The sequence below is a fragment of the Chrysemys picta genome, chromosome 1 (assembly GCF_011386835.1).
Source record: "Chrysemys picta bellii isolate R12L10 chromosome 1, ASM1138683v2, whole genome shotgun sequence".
NCBI classification, from domain to species: Eukaryota; Metazoa; Chordata; order Testudines; family Emydidae; genus Chrysemys; species Chrysemys picta.
This window is the reverse complement of record NC_088791.1, coordinates 169598355-169619315: the sequence shown is the minus strand read 5'-3', so window position 1 is coordinate 169619315 and position 20961 is coordinate 169598355. Positions and strand designations below refer to the sequence as shown.

At 47.3% G+C, this 20961-nt stretch overlaps 1 protein-coding gene across 3 annotated transcripts in view; it reads right to left on the bottom strand.

Moving 5' to 3' along the window:
* Nucleotides 1-11816: 11816 nt before the first annotated feature.
* Nucleotides 11817-20961, bottom strand: part of LOC101954165 (T-cell surface antigen CD2-like) — a 42783-nt gene continuing 33638 nt past the window's right edge. For all 3 annotated transcript variants that reach the window (XM_065575191.1, XM_065575190.1, XM_005313341.5), the window contains 2 exons: nucleotides 18540-18659; nucleotides 11817-14694 (listed from right to left, as the gene is read on the bottom strand). In XM_065575191.1, the coding sequence (XP_065431263.1) occupies nucleotides 14486-14694; nucleotides 18540-18659 (329 nt within the window). In that variant the 3' untranslated portion in view covers nucleotides 11817-14485. The remainder of the gene's footprint in view (nucleotides 14695-18539; nucleotides 18660-20961) is intronic.

Here is a 20961-nt window from a genome sequence, read left to right as displayed (position 1 = left end):
GCAAAACCTGAATTTGAGCAATTATAGAACTACATTATGCCTGCAAATCATGTAGGTTAGTTATCTGCTACCTTACTTGTGTGTTCATTTCCTTTTTTGTGCGCGTGCAAAAATTGCTTTTGCAGACAAAAAAAAATGTAGGGTCTCAGAACTGCATTTGCTAGTTAACCTGATTGGGCCAATTTGTAAATTTAGCTCATAACATACAAGTCTTAAATAATTTATAAAGTGGTTTTTACAATAGCTTTTCCATCCCCTCTCCTAAGAAAGGGCTCATCATTCAGGGGTCCTTGAATGCTTACAGCTCTTATCAGTTTATAAATAAATCTGAGGGAATAGAAACAGATGAGAAAAACAAAAATCCTGCAATGTACTAGTTATGAATGAAAAGGGACATCTCTTGCATTTGCTTTGTTCCACTAGATGGCAGCATGAACATTCTTTTGCACCAGTGAATGAGCAGCAGGAAGGTGAAACATGATGTGATTGGAGCGCAAGTCCCGAATGAATGACAGTGAGCTCAGAACTATGCCATACCATCATGTAGAAAATGCAGTTGTTGTCAGCAAGGTCTTGGCACTGTTAAATGAACTATTCTGGCCAAACTGTTACTATGGCAGACCCCATAAGTAGTCCAGAGCATGGCAGTACCAAATGGCTCTCAGACTAAGTGTCTCTGGGCAGAGACCATACTGGGCCTCGAACCCTGCTAACAGTGGCTGTAGAGAGACTGGTTCAGATTACAATCAGAGCCTAGTGAGGCCTCAAAAGCTCACCCAGGCAGATGGGTAATCAGTGATCAGCTAAGGCACTGAACAGCACCAGGCAGGACAGGTGCTTGTTAATTGTGTTCCAGTCTTAATTCTTGGTTCCTTCTGCAGCTCACCACTGCTGTACACAAAAGCATGGTAGCAGCTTTCTAGAAGACAGTGAGTAGAGCCAGCCTTAGAGGTTAGCAACCAAGCTACAAAAAACTAAGGGCTATTTCTATAGGCAAGTGTCTTCAATGGGGACTGTTATAAGGGCGAGCAGTACATTATGGCTTCCGCTCTAGGGGATGTTTGACCAAAGAGCAGCCCTGAAGGTGGCTGCTGACTAGTATCAAGTCTTATTGTGACTGCCAGCAGATTATCAGGCACTAGAGCAAAGATATCCCGTTAGCCAGATCCTAGTTGTGGCACAGCCATCAACTACTAATCTGTAAACTAAGTCTCCTTCCAGGGCACACTGGCATTGGAATGGCATAGCTTTCTATTGCCCTTCATATAACCACATACCTAGCAGCAGGGAATGAGAAGCTTTGAGGTGAGAGAATGCAGAACCATCAGCAAGGAGCTCTGGGCAAGGAGAAGGCATTGAAGCAGACCTCATTATGGATGTCTAAGTCCCATCCAGTCCATGTCCATCATTCAGCCAATACAGGATTTTTGTCTATAGTGCATTCTCCAGTGCTCTGCTCAGCCGAGTTTTTAGAGTCCCAAGTGAAGGGGTCACTTCCAGTTCTATCAATTGCATCCCAGCCCTCTTGTTTATACCAAACCGCCTTGTGCCAGTCAACAATCCCCCTCTCGCGTTTACACCCTTACTCTTGTCCTCCCTTAGTTCCTTCTTACCCAAGCTAGACCTATGTAGATCTGTAAATGGTTCCTCTTGATCAATTCATTGAGAAGATTCCTAGTTTTTTTAGGACAAACAAGTCTTACAACTATTTCACATCTAAATGTATGTCAGGGTCAGTATGGACAGCTGCAATGCTCCTCAGTCACACTAATGTGAGCAGTCAGAGCAGTCATATGAAGCTAAAACTAGAATATCGGGGGGCAAAAGCAGCCCTATCATTCCTGTCTGCTCACTTCTGGCAGAGAGACTCGGGGAGAGAGGAGATGTGCTGGAAATTCTCTTATTCTCTATTTTAAAGAGACAAACATCCTTTCTGTGCTAGTCGGTTAATGCACCCTCCAGTCCTTTGTTATTCTTTTCTGAATTGACTCTTGTCCTCTTTCTGGAAATGAGGTTTCCAAAATTAAACAATGATTCCTAATGGGTTCTCGCCATAGCAACAGAGCAGGATAACCATCTCCCTACTTTGATGTGCTCTCTCAGCATACACAGCCCAAAAAAACCCTACATTTGTTTTTCCCCCACACCTGCAAGTGGCTTTTTTTAAGTCCAAGATTAATAGAGTCAGCAGCTCCCTCTTCCAGCTTTCCATCTCTCCCCATCTTTGGCCATCAAGCCCCATACATTTCTTTCCACATAAACCTATATCAAGGCAAGCTTTAACAAATACATCTCCATGACATTTTTTTGATCCTATCCCATACCTGCCTGACCTTCTTCTCAGAGATTCTCTTCTCACACATACATCCAACACCCTCTCTCCTCTGTAATGATATGTTCACTTGAAATATATTATCCAGCCACTCCCTGTCTGTGTGCAGCATGAAGTTCCAGGCAAGATGCAGTGTCTGGTAACCAGAGACACAAAGCTGGAACTTGAGCTGTGTGGAAACCTGTATTTTTACTTTTTACCATTGTGCTTGCATAATAAATGTCTGCTGTTAAATAAGGGATGGGGGTGTCATGACATGTGAAATCACCTCAAACATGAGGTATCTGGATTCCACTCAACATGCATCTGATGGTTGCCTCTTAAAGACCCCTTCACTCCCATCCTCCATGCAAAATCTGTTTCCCTCCTTGAGCCTTTAATTTTTTTTTTTTTTACTTTGTCCTATTAATTCCTCCACTTTTGGAGGTAGCTTTCACATTGAGCTCTTCCCCTTTCAAAAGGAAAGAAAACTGAATTACTGTAAACTCAGCAAAAAGGGAGTTAATAAAAATAACTTCCCCATAGAGTTAGGAATCAGCTCTTCTGTCTGTCTGTCACATGCCATTGCCTGGTCATCCAACTTCTCCCTCAGAGATAACAGTACTGAGCACTAGTATCTCCAGTGGGACCTACACGGTTACCCTAATAACAATGCTGAGCATTGCTGTCATGCTAACATCCCCGATAGTGGATACACCTTGTTTAGTAATGAGCCACATGAGGAAGCTTCATCAGTAAAAGACGCAGGATGGCACAGAATACAGCAACAATAGGAAGCATAGACACCAGGTTAGTCAGATACCTAACAGGGAAATGCTCATCCATATGAAAAAATATCCCAGCCACTCCCCTCCCACCTGTTAGTTCTTAATCACTGTGCCCATTACTAGTAGTATTGAAATAGCGCCTAGAGCTTTCAGCATCCTAAGAGACAATTCCTACACTGAAGAGCTTCACAGCTAAACAGAAGGGTTAGAGGGAGGAAAAAAGAACCACAGGTGGTGAAGGGACTTAGAGCACGGCACAGAACTCAGGTCTCTAGACCCACAGTCTATTGCTCCATCTACTAGGCCATAGCATGGCAGAGCTAAGATTTCACCCAGTACAGAGTGCAGTAGTCTAGCTTTCCTGAGATCTAAAGCTAGCTCCCGAACGAGAGCGAACTGGCTGAAGTTCAATCCAGAGTCAATGCTGGTGAGTTGGATGGACACATGAAGATGTCAATAACTGACATCTTTCTTAAGGAGTTCATTCATGTTAGTGTAGTTTGTAGTATAGACATCCTTCTAGTTTCTCTTTGGAAAACTCAGCTGCACTTTTAAGTAGCTATCTGCTTAGTAAATAGCAATACCTCTCACATGGAGCATGTGGCTGCTTCATGGACAGAACTGCGCAGACTTCATGACTACCCTGTAGACTGTCATGGCTTCATGTTTGTTTATTGTAAATCCAGTGCATTGAGTCAAGTCATGTATAGTTTGGCTTTAAAGGCTTCCTTTCTCCTGAAACTTGCTATCAGGAGACCAGCTAGGACAATCTTCCTGACAATCCTGCAAGCACACCCCTGCTTCCCTCTCACTAACAGAGGCACCAGCCCTCTTGATTAACAAATACCTTGGGTGCTTCTTTTAGTTGAAGGCTCTTAACAGAGCAGACTAAATCATAAGACCCACCTTGGCTGTCAGGCACACACCTTCTTTTACAGACTAACAACAGTAATGTTAGCTATGTCATCTGATAGCAGATACCCTCCCTTTCCATACTGGAGCTAGCTGCTAGTGCTGCTCAGCGGCCTAGATCATGCCTAGTAATTGGCAGGTTAACAAGGCACTCCTGCTAAACAAACTCTGTTGTTTAACCCCAGCTGCTCCTGGATTAAGGGAGACAGCTGTGATGGGGTTTGTTTCCCAGGTGGGGTATTGTTGATCCAGAAGGGTTCCTCCTCTGAATCCCAGAAAGTGAGTTCAGCCCATCCCTAGTATCCAGATATGAACTCTGGGGACTGGAGAAAGGGCATTGTACTGTTTGCAGGACCCTCCGCTTTGGAGTTCCTGTCCACCATTAGTCAGACAGGGCCCAATTTTATTATCTTTCCAGGCACATTGCAAGCCCTATCTGTCTCAAAGCTTTATGCTGCCACCCAACACCATAGTTTCTGAGGCCCAGATCCTCAAAGGGTTTAGGTGCCTGACTCATATTGACTTAAATGGGAGTTAGGTGCCTGCATGCCTTCCACTTATGAGCAATAGCAAAGGCACTAGTGGGTTTCACGGAGTCTCTGGCACTTCTCCCTTTGCAGGGTCAAAACTGTGTTTAGGGTAGGTTTTAGGGAGGGGCTTTTGGGGAGGAGTTGGGAAGGGATTCGGAATAGATGTGGGAGGTCATGTTGTCAGCATCACATATGGGGGAAAGGCTCTCTCAAAGTGGAAGGTTTTGTAATGATTCCTAAAGATGGTCAGGCTCTGGGTTCACCTGATCTCCCCTGTCAGTTTGTTCCATAGCTAGACCCCCTTGACTAAAAATGCTCTGTCCCCGGCTCTCACCTGTTTCGTTCAGGGCTTTGTGATCTGCATTGCCCCAGAGGAGTGCAGCTGTTAAGTGGTTCATACATTGAAATACAGCTGGGAACTGGTCCATTAGTTGCTTTGAAGATTAGTACCAAAGCCTTAAACTGGCATCAGAAACTGTCTGGGAGCCAGTGGAGAGACTTAAACACTGGCCTGGTGTGCTCACAGCAGCCTGAGCCATGGAGAAGACAAACAACTGCATTCTGTACCAGCTGGAGCCTGTGCATTTTCTCTGGGTTTTATTTGAGGGGTTGGTTGCAATAAGATCAGCCTGTTTTGTGGGAATTTTTACTGTATTCACTTTTTTGCCAGATTGTTTATTTTTATATTGGTGATGCTTTAAAACTGATGTAAGTTATCCAACTTATGGAAGTTATGTAACTCTGATATGCAATCAATTATACTACAGTTAGAGTATGTGCCTTTGCAGTTTGGTATCACTGCCAGCACCAACCTACTCATTGGCAAAGGAGAGAGTAGTGTCCAGAAGTTTTGCGGGTATAGAACCAAATCGAATCAGGTGACTAACCAAATCACACTTTGAGAACAATATAAACCTACATTTCATTATGCTCATCACTCCAGACTGCTGGGAAACAAAGACAGGAAGCAAGTCTATAGGAGAACACGCAGGTGTTGTAGTGCATCACTAGCAACTTGTCATGTGGTTGATTGGTTGGCAAGTGCCCGCCAGGTGTTGACATGTGCTAGTTTCCATGGGAAGGCCAGAAGCAGTTGTATCACATGTTATGATCTTTAGTAGCAGTGCAGAATGTGAACAGATGTCTTTTAGTTCAAGTTCCATATTTTCTTTTCAGAATAGTATTTCATTCAAAAGCCTCCCTAAATCACTAAAGGGCTTGAGAGCCCCAAATACTTGGGATCTTGGTGGACTGGGCCCACTGTGCACCTTATTCCTGTTCTATTTGTGTTCTACCAAGAAAGTTTGGGAGAAGAAAAGCACCATCCACTCCAGTAGGATTCAGCATCTCAATCTTTGCCCCAGTTACTAGAGTCTTCTCCATAGTATCCATCCTATCCACTGACAAGGCCCACAGCTCTCACTGGGCATTCTCGCTGAACTGGCCAGTCCAAATCCCAAACTTCTGTCACTTGTGGGGGCTGTTCAGATCAATCCTGGTCCCAAGTGCCTCTTGAAGCATCTTTCAGCCTGCGTCTGCTTTTTGGGAATACAGGACCATAGTCTATTTCAGATTAGACTATTTTAAAGCCAGCTAGGCTGGTACCCTGGCTCTGGCAGTGGTCTATGCCTGGTGCTTCCAGAGAAAGTTTAAAAAATCCCATAATGCACCTAGTAGTTGTACAATGTTGTACATAGAGCGGGAGGGGGGAATTTCCTCCCTTGTCTTTCACATGTTCATCATTGGGTATTCCTTTCTGTCTGTAGTTACCGATCAGAGAGGGATAAGACAGAGAGTTCAGATCCATATCCAAATTTTTCTTAATTTTAGGGTGCTCTTGAGGATCCAGGCTTCATCCCATTGTAGAGTTAGGGACTATCTGCAAAGCGTGGATCTAGATCTGAAAGTTCCCAAATTTCAGGAGTGTTTTCAAAGGGCTTTTGGCTCAGGCCCATCTCTACTCCATTTATTACATTACGGTCATCATGTTATCCAGCCCTCTACTTGCTCCCAACAATAGCAGTTGACTCTCTAATCTACTCCAGCCTTTTGGAGAAGACCAGAAAGTAAAAGCTAGACTTAGAAATGGGCAGCTCTGTGTTGGGGTGTCCACCCCATACAAGGCAGAGCAGGTTAAATTAGGATAATTAACCTGAATGAGAGAGAGAGCGTGCATGAGCGATGGCAGGGCATGCAGTGAGCAGCAGACTCCTGGGGCATTGGACTGAAGTAGAGCTAATCTTCAGTACCCTATCAGTCAGTGGGCCCTGTGACAAGCTCTGATATGAAAGCAGAAAACATCTCCCCTCTATTGTTCTGTAAGTCAAGAGGCGTGCGGAAAACAGAACCTACAAAAACTGCTGTGTGGAGGTTTTCTTATCTCTTCCTGCCATCTTGAACAATGCATTTCAGATAAAGGCGAGAAAGGCTGAGGCCTTAACAACAGCACCCAGAACCAGAGATGCAAAAGCACTGGAGGGGTGATGGGCTTGGTGCAGCTGATGAACGAGCAGGCAGAAACCTTGAGTTAACCACTTTCCTGACCCAGTTTCTCACTCCCCGGTCCCCTCTTTGCAACTTGTACCTCAAACGCAAACCGCTTGCTTATTAGTGATACATGTGACGGGGAAGTGAGAACTGGCCTGCAGTGCTGTGAGATGCTAAGAGCCTTTTCCCACACAGATCACACTTAATACTAATAAGGACTCAGTACTGGTTGATGAAAGAGAACTTGAAAGAAAAGAGAAGGGCTGAAACGGTAAGAGAGGTGGGCAGGACAGGGAGGTGCAGACATACAGCACAGGAAGGGGGAGAAAAGAAGAAACTAAGCAGAGGAGACACAAAGATCTTCCAAGACATAAGAGCAGATCCTCAGCTGATGTAATTCCTTGTAGCCATTTCTTTTCAGGGATGCAGACGCTAAAATGACTGTCTATTGTGGGTACTTATCTGGGTCCCATTACCACAATATCTGAGCACCTCATAATCTTTAAGGTATTTACCCTCACAGCACCAATATGAGGTAGGGCAGTGCTGTTATCAGTGCATGTTACACAGGAGGAACTGAGGTCTAGCGAGACTAAGGGACTTGCCCAGGGTCCCACAGGAAGTCTGTAGCAGAGCAGATAATTGAACCCAAATTCCACACAGCCCAGACTAGTGCTCTAATCACTGGCCCATTCTTCCTCTGTACAAAAATACACGTCCCTCCCCTCAGCTTCAGTACCCTTAGGTAAGGCTGACTGCGTCGTTGACGAGAGCTGATACTGTGGCATCTACGCTCAACAAAGGGATGGGGGTGGATTTTCTAAAGGACCTAGGTGGGCACTGTCAGTGGGACGTGTGCTTTGGAAATCCCCACCCATGGTCGGATTTGCTTGTGTAGGGCCCTGGGGACTGAGGCCCTGGTTTCAGTCCTGGTGTTCACTTAGGTGGAGGGAAGGGACGTCCCTACCCTAGAGGCATGATTAAAACAATGTTAGACAGAGTTTTATTTGAAAGGAAAGTTAAAATGGGAAGTGTAGCTCCAAACAGGACCATGGGGGGGTGGGGCTGTTCAGTGTCACTCTCTGACAGTCCTGCAGTCCCACTCTGGCAAGCAAGAGAGCGTGTGGGAACAGGAAAGGTGACCCAGGAATTACCCATGAGGGTAAATTTGCCTTCTTTTCAAACACTCTGCCTGGAGAATTCAGAGACCTCAAGAGGAATTGGGGGGGACTGGTCATGGGTACTTGGCCCAGCTATGGGGATCCCATGGGAACATTGAGGGTCATGCATACATAGTTTGGTGGACTACAGGGATTGGCTGCAACTGTAAAAGAAGAAATCCCATCTTGGCTGTTCCTGCTGGCCTGTATAGGTGGGCTGCACACAAGGGAAGCCTGGGAAGGTGGCCCTAAGGGGGAAAACAGGTTTCAGAACACAACACCAGTTACATTCTACCCCACAGATGCATTTGGTTGCTTGCCAATGTCCAGGTCTCCTTCCTTAGGTAATTGCTAAATACCCCCAGTACATGTCATAAGAAATCTCTCTGAACTTATGTCAACACTGCAGTCAGAAGTGGGACTGCACCATATGTAGATGTACTCACCTTAGCTTTGAACTAACTCACTCAACTAACGTCAGTGAAGCTGCAGTAGCACGGGCTATCCATTTACATACATACTCAGGGTCCTGTGTGGGCTTGTACAGCCTGTGCTGCCGTGGCTTCACTACAATGGTTAGCTAGCTGGGGTATGTCTACATGTGCTGCAGTCACACACCTCCGATTGCGGTGTAGACATGACCTAAGAGATGTAACAAATTGTTTAAGTGTGACCGTGATGAGAAAGTGACTCAGCATATGTGCTCCCTGCAGTCACACTGGCTGAGTTTACTGACCAAAACAAGAAACTCCACCCAGCCCTAGAGTCTATGCAGCTTGGGCGTTGAGATGGAGTACCCTCTGCCTCCCACAGCATCAGGAGAATCCCCAGTGTGATTCTCACTGCTGACTCTTTGCTAGTGCTGGTAGGGTCCAAAGCAGGTGGGGCACCACTTGGTGGTGTGGATGGCAGAGCAAGATTGCACTGCCGGCAGTTAGAAGTATCAGACCGGATTCCCCTCTCTGTAATACAAATTTTATGCCAGTGTGATTTCACTGAGGTCAATGGAGTTACAGTGGCATACGATTGGTGTCACTGAGTGGACAATCAGACCCATTCTTTTTTGACTTGTAAAGTGAGGTCATGGAATCCAGAACCACTAGATGGAAATACACCAGGTCACTTCACAGAGTCACTTGCCTGTCTATAGCCACAGTTTGACGGTTTTCAAGCTATTTGACAATTCAGTTCATGTGGCACAATGCATTTCAGCTGCAGATGCTGCGAGTGTGTGAGGTTCTTCAGCATCTGGCCCAAAGAGGTGTAGGTGGATGGGAACACCCACAACGAGACATGCAGCAGTTCCCCCTCTCAGTGACAAAGCCCAGCTTCCCTCTGGAAAGTGACTCTACTAGCCAGATTCCTCAATGATCCAATGTGAATTAGGTGACCCAGTTCACTGGCTCATCCATGGCAAGCATGGGGATACCTACAACCTCAACAAACAAATGACTCATTGATAGAGGAGCATGTCTTGTTGCCCCCTAAAGACACTGCAGCAAAAGCGGAACCAAGAAAGGCCCCAGGGACTTCCCAGATGCTAGGACTTTCTCATCTCTTTGTTATGGCTCAAAGCCAGCCAATAACTCAGATCTGAAATACCTTTGTGAGTATTGAAAGCTAAAATTCCTCAGGCATTTTGAGGGGTTCATTTCAAACTGTTCAGTTAATTTTTAAAACACAAGTAACACTCGATATAGAACTCAGGAATATTCAAATACCTAGGCAGTGAACAAAGAGAGATTTAAGATGGGTCCTGAAAGAACAATGTCCTGCCTGCTCTTCATAGATGTTACAGATGCCAAAACACTTTTTGCCCGGATCACCTTGACCAAAATTTCCCCTCCGCTATTGCCATGCAATGCCCTGTAGGCCAGTAGCTTTCTGTTCTCCAACCTAGAGGTGGCTGCATTTCAATGCAATCATATCTCTAGGACCAAATCCTGCACTCCTTGTTTAGCTCTTACTCGAGCATAAATCCCACTGGAGTCAACTGGAGTTTGGCCTAGTCCAGAAGCCTGAAGGCTGGAGCCCATAGTAAGTGTGAGGCTTTGGAATGAAAGGCACTAAGGCAGAAACCTGTTAAACTCTTCGAACATCTTCAGTGGATTACACCGAGGGACAAAGGATGAGCCCTTTATCCTCCCCTCCAGTGACTCCACTCTCTCCCTGTCCAGTGCATTGGGCCCTATACAGCCTTGCACCACAGCACCTTTGCAGGAGATGCATCAAACCCCTATGCTGGCACCAGCGTAGTGATGGATCTAGCCCCCCTGCTTCCCCCTTTGCCCCCATTTTTTAGTGCTCCGTGTTATGAAGCTGTATGGATTTTCCAGTCAGCGAGGAGTGTCAGGCCAGGGCTGCATCTTGCCCTATGCCTAGGAGACTTGATGTGCAGCAATTTACAGGAAACCTCTGGTGCGCATGCAGCCTGTGGTTCTGTGCTTCCTGCCAAGTGTGAGCTAGTTTGTAGTTCTCTGCCTTTGCCGCTGGTGACAGGCAGCACTCGGAGGCTGGGGTGAGAACAGAGGCCCCGTAGACTGCTGTTTTAGAAAAACCAACTGCATCACAACTTGCTAACTTAATTGGGAAACGTACTTCACCCAGAGGTTGAGCCCCAGCCCTCAGCAGCTCAGGAGAGGACACTGCAATCAAGCACAGATCTCCCATGTGGCAGCATGAAGAACTCACTGCTGGTAGGATAGTTGGCCAAACCCAACAGCACTCCTAGCCCCTGTACCAAGAGACCAGGGTATCAGACTCAGCTCTCCTGCACGACCGAGCACTGAGAGCCACTGGGGTGGTTTTGCTTGCACACTTAGCATCATGCAACCCAGGGAGCGAGAGAGTCAGATTGGACTTGAAGCAGGCTCTTCCTCATGGTCGAGCACAGCACTAACATTTTGTATACACAGGGCACTTCTATGGCACTCCCAGGTCCCATCTTCCCAGGCAGTAAGTATGTTAGTGGGGTCTCTCCCCATGGCAGTGGACAGCCTTCACCAGCCACTGGAGCCAACTCAAACCTCACCTTGCAATTACCTTGATTTTTTTGCAATCACCCTGAGAGAGAAGTGACAGGAGAGGGGAGATTGAGGGATAACATGCTCATAAAGCAAATGCTACAGCTACTTGTCATTTTGACCCCAAAATTGCACTAGGCATCAGGGATGGGCACAGAGGGTCCCCCCCTTCCCCAATCACTGGGGATGTAGGATGGGCACAGAATGAACCTTTCACCCACCTTGTGGCCCAGTTCTCCCCATTCAAGATCTCCCCCACTGACATCACGTGATAAATGGCGATCAAGGATGAATGCAACATGGACCTTTCATTTACTCTGGTGGACAGGAACGGGCATAGCTAAACCTCTTGAGCTCCAGGACAGGAACAGTATGCCCCCTCAGGACACAGGCTGGGCCCACAATGGGGAGCTGGGTTGGACACAGAGTACCCCCACGCTGTCCCTGCTGGCCGTGGATACCCAAGGGGGCATAGAGTTGAGCATGACAGTGTCATTCTGTGCTGTGGCCACTGGGGCTCACACATCTTCTTTTGCCGCCTATTGATAAGTATGTGAAATCCAGATAGCCAAACGCCAGGAGCAGCACAAGCTAAAGCCCCATCATCCACTCTCTAATCTTTATTTATGCAGTACTAGGCTGATATCTCATATACAAAATAGAGTACAAGCCATTTAAAAAAATAAACCTTAAATTAGTCAAACCATTAGCACACACTGCAGAAAGCTGGGCCTGGCATGAGTAATATTTCCATCCAGATGGACTAGCTTCTGAGGAAAAAGCAAAGTACAACAACTGGCCCCTTGGTGGGACATGCAGGGGCCTCCTTCCCCACATGTCTCTTCCCTGCACCTGGCAGGTCATAAATGAGCACATTTGTGGAGAGAAATAAGGATACACCTTTTAACGCCACAGAAATACATTGGAGACTCGGAGCCTGAAAGAACTACCATACATTCATCTACCTTACGTGGCACCAGTAGCAAGCTCCAGCCAGTGCTATTGAGAATGGCTCTCACGTCTCCGTCCCTGCCCCTTGCTCAGTGTGCTGTCATCAGCACCAGAGGAGCTGCTTTAACTAGCCAGACAATACAGTGAATAAAATAGAAACATGGGGCCTCTGCTGACCCAGCTGATCAACCTGCGAATCAGAGAAGTCATGAGACTCGCCAAAGGTGAGAGGCACGGACAGCTCGTGCCTCCTGATGCTGGGGGGCCATAATCTAAAGGGGAGGAAACATGACAGCCCCACATGTCTCCTCTGCCCAGCGACCCCCCGGCCCTGCGCCCAGCCTGCAGTCGCCATGCTCTCCCTTCCCCACCAGAGTTAGCTGGGGGTGGGTGGGCTCTGCCCTTCTCCTGCTGCACCTCCCCATGGCACATTTGGCCACTCTCCCTGGGGAGCGGGACAGAGCCACTTTGCGGGTCGCTGTTCTGTGTGGCAGGGCAGCTGCCGGAGAGAGAGCCCGGCTGGAGAGGTGACCGCGGCAGCAGCTCGCTCCCCGCCTGGGCCTGGCTACCGTGGACAGGGGCCGAGCAAGCCGGAAATGTGCCCTGGGCGGGGGGGCGGGGGAGAGGGGGAGGAAAGAGGGAACTCTGTCTCGCTTGGCCCCTGTCCCTGTCTGCTGGGCCCAGGTGGGGAATAGGCTGCCACCACCACCTCCCCAGCCAGGCTCTCTCTCTCCGGCAGTGGCTGTGCTGCACAGAGCAGTGACCCGGAGCAGTCGGTGTGAGAAGTGACTGGTCTCCTCCCCTTCCCTCCCCACCCAGTCCCGGCTGCCAGGGACAGAGGCGGAGCATGCCGGGGGGGCAGGCCCATCAGGAGGAGGACAAAGCCTTTCTCCCTCCTCCCTGCAGTCCAAGCAGAAATCTGCGGGGTGGGTGGCGGGGCACTTGCCCCTGCATGCCCCCCCCATTTGTTGCCTATGTCTTTCCTAGTACACCAGGGGTTCTCAAACTTTTGTACTGGTGACCCCTTTCACATAGCAAGCCTCTGAGTGCAACCCTCCCCTTATAAATATATAAAAATGTGTTTTTAATGTAACACCGTTATAAATGCTGGAGGCAAAGCGGTGTTTGGGGTGAAGGCTGACAGCTCGTGATCCCCCATGTAATAACCTTGCGACCCTCTGAGGGGTCCCGACCCCCAGTTTGAGAACCCCTGCACTACACCCAGTGTCCCAGAGACATGTGGTGCTGACTGCAGACCAGCCGAGCATGTCCTCCTTTGTCAAAGAAAGAATTACTGGAACCGCTGGGTCCCCTGGCCTGTGTCAATACAAGGCTATTTGCTTTCAGAATGCTGATGCAGGTGTCAGATGGATTACGTGGTGTTGCCCTAAACCAAGTCCTTCACAGAAATGGAGCAAACGAGGCCTCCTAAATCCCTCCGTGGGAGAGGGGCAGAAGACAGCACTGCAGCATTTCCAGACTTTCCTGGAAGCAAATAGTATCATAGAAAAAGCAAGAGGGTGAATTCCTCCTCTCTGGTACACGTGACTGGCTCCAGGTGGCACACCAACTGTAATAGCTGCGCTGGCCACCACACCTGGGCCTCTTTTGAGAGCACAAAGTGGCCATGGGATGAGAGAGCCAACAAGGTTCAGAGAAAGTAGTTATTAATTAGACTACTTGGTTTTGGTTGGTAGTACGTATTACTGTGCAGGAATCTCACACACCAATGGATACTGGCTCCTGTCACGTGACAAGTACATCTGCCTTGGAACCCTGAACCAGGGCATGTCACTGTAGCCAAGAAATAAAGTTGCAGTTTCTTGCCAGCACTCCAATATGTCAGGCCTTCATTACAATTAACACAACTATTTTCCTCTCCATGTGATCAAATGACTGGCTGCAACAGCTAGAGGGGTGTTTGGATGGGAGTGCAGGTAAAGGGAGAAAGAGATACACGTGATGAAAGTCATCTCAATAGAGTCTTAGGCCCGTCCTCCCTCCCTGTGCCCCCCCCCCAAAAAATTAGACCAGAAGTTGGCAAGGAGAGGTACAACCAAATGAAACAAAAAGGAAGCAGATTTCAGGACTAAATGTCCCACATTAGCATGGAGTCACTTGAAGAAAATGGCCAAGGTAGTGACCTGTGATCACCTCAAGTCTCCATCGTGGAGCCTTTTCATCAGCCATTCAGTATAGACAGTGATCTTCCACAACAAAAGCGGCCAATCTGGGGGATTGCTGGCTATTTGCAAGGTTATTTTTGTGGCGAGTCCCACCAGAGCAAGTAGTGAGACAGGTTCTGTTCCTCCAGGACAGATGCTTAAGGTCTCTCTTTCATGTGGCTTGGAGATTTCTGCTGAGTGCGTGGCCTGGGCCGGGGAGGCCCTGCCTGGTACTGAGTTTGAGACTGTGGAGGGGGTCTCTGCTGCTGGCGTGGCTGCTTCTGGGGAGCGTGAACTGGAGGTTTAGGAAGCTCCCGATATTTCGATTCGTCGCTCGATTGTCGAATGTGTATCGGTGTCTCTTCATCTGCAATTACAAAACCGCCAAGTAATTAGTTAATGACTCGGCATGAGTCATGTCACCAGTACAAACAAACAGAAGATAATCCTGGCTGGTAACAGAAGGAGTCTGCAGGGCAGCCTGTGCCTCTCTTAGGCTTGGTCTACACTACCCCCCCTAATTCGAACTAAAGTACGCAACTTCAGCTACGTGAATAACGTAGCTGAAGTTCGAAGTACCTTATTTCGAATTAGTTCAAACTTACCTTGGTCCACACTCGGCAGGCAGGCTCCCCCGTCGACTCCGCGGTACTCCTCTCGGCGAGCTGGAGTACCGCAGTCGACGGCGAGCACTTCCGGGTTCGACTTATCGCGTCCAGACTAGACGCGATAAGTCGAACCCAGAAGTTCGATTTCCAGCCGTCGAACTTGCCGGTAAGTGTAGCCAAGGCCTTAGTTAAAGAAGCTGCTGAGATCTTTCCTAGGCCCTGTTCCTCTAATGGGGTCCAAGGCTTTCACTGCGCTGGGGGTCAGTGTTAGCAGAGGTATCACGCAGAAGCTAGTGCCTTTTAGTTATCTGGAGATTTTGGAAATAAACAGAATGGCAATAAGAAAAAATTAGTCAAAAAGGAATGTGACATTGTTATTTATGGTGAACAGCTACTACCTAGGGAAAGAGAGACTTGGACACTGGCAAACAGTCAAATGCTTGCATAGTTTAAGTGGTCTGGCGTTGGGAACCCTGTTTATTTCAATGAAATAATAAAACCTGGATTTGCCATCTACTCCCAGACTACCCCATGGCCCGTCTGTTGGCTGGTAGGGTCACGGTGCTCATAGGGTATTTCAGTCAGTTCCATCCCCGCCTATCTCAGGGAGCCTGCTCTGCTGGGCAGCTACAACAGCTTACCAGCCAGGAGGAAATATGCCAAGGAGACTGAACTCCTCTCTCATCTTTGGAGGTGATCCATTGAATACAGGGTTGAGACACATCAGTAGGGGGCAGCGTAAAAAACGTTTGCCCTGCCTCTGTCTGTGCTGTAACTGTTCTGCAGGTAGATAGAGGACTCCACGCACAAGGGCAATCAGTCTTGTACCTTTTAACCATATTAAATGTACTTCACATAGATGAAGTAGACTTTATCCACTATTACCATTTCTGAAAGGCCAGTGCCCATGTATGATTTGATTTAGGGACTGAGTGACCCACTGGCTCAGAGACTGAACTGATCCTAAACTTCTATTGAACCATTCCAAAGGACGTAGTTACCTTGATGGTAACGAACACAGAGTTAAATGCACCTTAACACTCAGTGAGGACAGGGACAAGCCAGTTTTAACATTGTGTCAATGGATCATAGGTAAATCTTTGGTTCCAGTAAGGTTACCCATGACCAGCTGGCAAGATGTTAAACACAACAGTCCCTGTCTACACTAACTGCTAGGGCACAAAGTTAATGAAATATGGTAACTAAAACAAACTGTTTGCCAGAAGCTGGAAGTGGGCAACAGGGGATGGATCACTTATAGATTCTAGGACTGGAAGGGACCTCGAGAGGTCATCGAGTCCAGTCCCCTGCCCGCATGGCAGGACCAAATACTGTCTAGACCATCCCTGATAGACATTTATCTAACCTACTCTTAAATATCTCCAGAGATGGAGATTCCACAACCTCCCTAGGCAATTTATTCTAGTGTTTAACTGCCCTGACAGTTAGGAACTTTTTCCTAATGTCCAACCTAGACCTCCCTTGCTGCAGTTTAAACCCATTGCTTCTTGTTCTATCCTTAGAGGCTAAGATGAACAGGTTTTCTGCCTCCTCCTTATGACACCCTTTTAAATACCTGAAAACTGCTATCATGTCCCCTCTCAGTCTTCTCTTTTCCAAACTAAACAAACCCAATTCTTTCAGCCTTTCTTCATAGGTCATGTTCTCAAGACCTTTAATCATTCTTGTTGCTCTTCTCTGGACCCTTTCCAATTTCTCCACATCTTTTTTAAAATGCGGTGCCCAGAACTGGACACAATACTCCAGCTGAGGCCTAACCAGAGCAGAGTAGAGCGGAAGAATGACTTCTCGTGTCTTGCTCACAACACACCTGTTAATACATCCCAGAATCATGTTTGCTTTTTTTGCAACAGCATCACACTGTTGACTCATATTTAGCTTGTGGTCCACTATAACCCCTAGATCCCTTTCTGCCGTATTCCTTCCTAGACAGTCTCTTCCCATTCTGTATGTGTGACACTGATTTTTCCTTCCTAAGTGGAGCACTTTGCATTTGTCTTTGTTAAACTTCATCCTGTTTAACTCAGACCATTTCTCCAATTTGTCCAGATCATTTTGAATTATGACCCTGTCCTCCAAAGCAGTTGCAATCCCTCCCAGTTTGGTATCATCCGCAAACTTAATAAGGGTACTTTCTATGCCAATATCTAAGTCGTTGATGAAGATATTGAACAGAGCTGGTCCCAAAACAGACCCCTGCGGTACCCCACTCGTTATGCCTTTCCAGCAGGATTGGGAACCATTAATAACAACTCTCGGAGTACGGTTATCCAGCCAGTTATGCACCCACCTTATAGTAGCCCCATCTAAATTGTATTTGCCTAGTTTATCAATAAGAATATCATGCAAGACTGTATCAAATGCCTTACTAAAGTCTAGGTATACCACATCCACAGCTTCACCCTTATCCACAAGGCTCGTTATCCTATCAAAGAAAGCTATCAGATTGGTTTGACTCTGATGATTGCCTTGATCACTTGATGATTGCCTATTCTGTTCATCCTCTCTGGGGCACCTGGCATTGGCCACGGTCGGAAGACAGGATATTTGGCTAGATGGACCATTGGTCTGACCCAGTATGGCCGTTCTTAATGTTCATGACTCCTCAAGGTCATGTTCTAACATGTCTTAGTTTTCTAGTGAAGACAAGTGTAACAGGGCTGGAGTTTGGGTTTGGTTCAGATGAGCAACCAAAAGTTCAGTTGTGGAACTGTCCAAACCTCTCAGGTCTGCAAAGTCAGACTGTATATATTCCAAGGAAAGGCTATTGGGAGATTTATGGTCCTCCCTGTTGCTGGTCAAGCCAATCACACCATGAAAACATCTCATGAGCATGTACGACCTAGTTAAACCCTGTTCACCCTAATGATGTGATTTACCTGTAATGATGATTTCATTGTTAATTATTTATAGCCAATACTTCTGTTATATTCTTGAATTCAATTTCTCTCATTACATACCTTTTCTTCTTTTTCTGTGACCACCAAAACTAAAACTCAGTCTAAATTTTCAAAAATGACCAGTGATTTTTACATACCTCTATGTTCAGGTGTCCAAGTTGAGACACTTTAACGGGGCCTGATTTTTAGAGGATGAATAAATAACAACAAAACCGCTCTCTTATGCTCTGTACTTTCTGAAAATCTGGTCTCTTTACAGTGACTCAGGTTGTATAGCCAAAAAAATGGAGGCACCCCAAATCACTCTCTAGGCATACCTACATTTCAAATGCAATTAGTGGTGTTGATTGCCTTTACGTACATAGAAGTTAATGAGAAAGTGTGTTGGTGAGATTCTCAAGCTTATCTCTAGATGAAGGATGTTCAAATAATCATGGATGCTTCTCTGAGACAAGCTTTTGGACGGTCTGTCCTCCCCTCACTGGTAAATAATAGCCCTTGAAAATAGCACTGTCTTGTTTAAAACCACCATCAGAAACCAAGATTAAAACTGGCAATTGAAGTGTAGAATTGCAGTGTGACAAAACTCAGTTTTTTCTCTCTCACTATCTCTGAGCAGTTTGTGGAAAGAACTAGGAGATTTTAAGTGGTCATACAGCAACATGAAAGTTTCAAGTGCTTACCCTGTTCTTCATATCTTTCTGCTCTCTTCTTCCTGATACAGTAAATCAGCAGAGCCAAAAAGATGACAAAGACAACTGCACCTCCTGCAATGCTCCCGATGAGAATAATGTCCAGCGGCCCTAGGTCAGAGAGAAGAAGGAGGAGATGTCACAGGGAGAGAATAAAACTCCAAAGTCTGGAATTTGGTCCCAGTGATCTGGAGGATGTACACATGTGAAGCTTAGGACATAGATAACGATGATGATATGAAAACCTTGTAGTTATATAGCATCTTTTGTCCCAGCATCTCAAAGCATTTTCACAAACAATAAATTAAGACTCATAACACCCCTCTGAGATAATGTTAAGTATTATTATCCCCATTTTACAAAGGGGGAAATTGAGGCACAAACAAAGTTAAACCACTAGCTTATGGTCACAGAAAACTTGGTGGGAAGGAGAATTTTTTCATGAAACAGAGTTATGAAATGTGTGTATGATGTGCTTTGTTTGATGGGAGTTCTCGGGAAAGTTTGAGGCAGAATTCACAGGAGTGCCAAATGTTTTACTTAAGAAACAATAGGTGTCAAACCTCAAAAGTCTTGTTCTAGATTGACACACAAAGATCTGAGTGTCCTTCTGGCCTTTTAAGGACTTTCAAAATGCTTTGACTGGGCAAAAGTAGGGCTCAGAGTCTGACAAAAAACACAGACTTTTTCAGGAGCCGGAAATACTGTGAGAACAGCTTGTCTTGTGGTATTTCAGAGCTTGCTCTTCTAGCCTTGGCGGAAACTCAAAACAAGTGCTACACAATAATTAACAATAGTGAAGAAACAGAAAAACTAACCAGCCGTGCCACCGGTGAGTGCTGGGGGGTGGTTCCCCCTGCCCCCCCAGTCAAACCCCCCCCCATGGATGCTGGGACCAGCCCCCACCCCACCCCTGCAGAGGCCTGGGGCCCCTTACCCCTCTCCCCCCATGGGGGGGGGGGGCTGCGTAGGGCCCCAGAGTAGCTAGGGACGGCCCTGGTGCTAAGCATTAATTAATTATTATTATTATTGTCAATTTACACCCAGTGAGGACTGGCCCTGAGTGATGAGAGAATGAACTTCATGCAATAAGCTCCAAGTATTTAATATACACAAATGAATGTGTCAGTAAGAAACAGCAACTCTACACTGCCTTGTGGTGACTCCATCTTTGGATCACCCACCCCATGCTTGCTTATCAATTTAACAGGCTTATCCCTGGCTATGTTTGAGAACTGCTTCTTGATTCTTATATCTGCACTCATACTCCTCTCGCTGTTTCAGGCTGCCACGACGCTGTCTAAAGTGGTGGTACAGCTAGGAGTGAAATTGGATGTGCCCCAACTTATGGTGGACGGTCAATGACCTGTCAATGACCTGTCCCTGGGGCAAGTCTGGGGACTTGGAGACAGAACTTCCCTACTCCTGCATAAGGAGGCAGGACAGGTTTTTGTGTATGTCGCTGGAGGTGGGGGATGGGGCTGAGGCAGTGCCCCCACCCTCAGATCACTGAGCAGGGGCAGGGGCTGGTCAGTGCAGAGGGAGCCATTGCAGTGCAGGGCACATCTCCGGGCAGTTGTCTCCGGCTCTGTGCCAGAGGGCATGCCATCTCGGGCAGCTGGAAGGACTTGGCCTCCCACTGCAGGTGGCTGCACTCAGGCAAGTGCTGGGGCAGCATCAGGTCCTACATTTAGGCAGGATGTAGCGGAAGAGGAAACCACTGCAGTTGCAGAAGAAGCCGCCTTGGCTGTCCTGGGCAGCTGGCTCAACTGCTGCTGGGAGAACATGCACCAGAGCAGTGAGTCTTGCACCGACACGACAGTTCCATGCCACATCTCACACACGCCTCCCCGCCACCGTTCAGCTTCTGCTCTCCAGGAAGGTGGATGAGCCTGGACCCGCTGTGGCAGCACCCCTGCCCCAGTTCCTGCTGACAGCAACACTCCACCCCAGTTCAGTAACAGCCCAGCACTGTCTGCTGGGGCCATCCCAGAGTGAGCCCACTGCAGCTGGGGAGAAGCCACCTCCTGCCCTTTATCCCATAAGTGCCTGGGAGCAGCCTCCCCTTCTCCTGCAGGTGATTGGACCACCTCTCTCCCACTTTCACTAGCCTCTGCTCTACAGTGGCAGGGCCTCTTGCCGCTTCCGTCGCTCCAGGCACTGACAGAGCTGCCACCTCTCAGGCTCAGATCGGGCTGGGCCTGGTGCTAAGTGGGTGAGCCATGGCCCTGCCACTGGTCTGAAGGGGGCAGACAATCAATCACCCTTTCACTGCAGTGAGCCCCACACTGTAGGATCCTTTCCTCACGCCCTTTGAAAGCTGACTGGTTTTATTTATTTGCAGGTTTTCAGTGGCACTTCTCACTGCAGCGTCTGGGGTAGAGGGGGGCGTGACCCTGAAAAGTTCGGGACC